At 38.3% G+C, this 1,140-nt stretch overlaps 1 protein-coding gene across 2 annotated transcripts in view; it reads right to left on the bottom strand.

The window, feature by feature from the left end:
• Nucleotides 1-513: 513 nt before the first annotated feature.
• LOC101863425 (zinc finger protein 143) overlaps nucleotides 514-1,140 on the bottom strand; it is a 19,443-nt gene continuing 18,816 nt past the window's right edge. For both annotated transcript variants that reach the window (XM_013080988.2, XM_035969043.1), the window contains exon 7: nucleotides 514-727. In XM_013080988.2, coding sequence (XP_012936442.2) covers nucleotides 527-727 — 201 coding nt within the window. In that variant the 3' untranslated portion in view covers nucleotides 514-526. The remainder of the gene's footprint in view (nucleotides 728-1,140) is intronic.

Below are 1,140 nucleotides of genomic sequence, written 5' to 3'. Positions count from 1 at the left end.
AACAACCAAAAACAAACAACCAAAAAAAGCTGCAGATTAAAATGATGTGAAACAGACAAGCAAGATTCGCCCATAGTGCTTTTATTCTTAGATTCTATTGTGTGTGCCGACACCTGATTTCTAATGATGACTTGCAAATCCAAATTGGCAAGCAAAAGCGCGAGAACAAAATAAAAACGGTCCTGCTTTTTTCAGTTTCAAGGTCCGACCACAACACCATTGATACGTATCTCAAGCTGGCATTAGAAATATGCCAGTTTAGTTAATAGAAGTCACAGAATTAAGGGCAAGTTGAAGTTCAAATTTCCGTGGTTAATTTTGTGGTGTGTCATTCTTTGCACTTTTACTTCGCTATGTCGCTCAAAATGCCCACAACTTTTCTATTCAGAAAGTTCTTAACACTTTGCTGCCACAAGGCTCATATAGTAAAAACTCTTGCCATCAAAGAGGCAAAGGCATTTTTGGGGAAAATCCAAAGAAACTGGGTGGTTAACATCGCCGATCGGCGAGATACGGCGGCAAAGTGTTAAAGAATCCATGAGAAAAACTCACCCTCCACCGGGCAAACAAACGGCCTGCTCCCGCTGTGCGTGATGAGGTGACCCTTGAGATGCTCCGAGCGGTGGAAGGACTTCTTGCACACCTCACACACCCACTGCCGCAGACCCGTGTGTCTCGTCTGATGTCTCTTCAGTTTGCTGGCAGTGGCAAAGGCCCATGTGCAGCCCTAGGAACAGAGAACATACAACACATGTAGACGTGAATGATTTATATCCAAATGATCATTATGTTATGGCTGAACAATTTATAATCAAATGATCATGTTATGGCTGAACAGTTTATAACTAAAAGATCATCACATTTATGACTGAACAATCATCACTTTTATAATGGAATGATTCAGAACTAAAAGATCATATTTATAACTACATTTTATAACCAAATTATCATCACATTCATGAACAAATGATCATCAAACTAATAACTAAATGATTATCACAGATATAACCATCAGTTAATGAAAAAATTCAATCAGTCTTCAGCAGACTAGAAATTCTATTGTTAAAGCAAAGAGAAGCACATTGATAAAATAATGGTCATTTAATGCAAGGATAAACCAATTTCAGTGAATAATAACCC

Source organism: Aplysia californica, unplaced genomic scaffold (assembly GCF_000002075.1).
Source record: "Aplysia californica isolate F4 #8 unplaced genomic scaffold, AplCal3.0 scaffold00109, whole genome shotgun sequence".
NCBI lineage: Eukaryota > Metazoa > Mollusca > Gastropoda > Aplysiida > Aplysiidae > Aplysia > Aplysia californica.
This window is presented reverse-complemented; position numbering and strand designations above follow the sequence as displayed.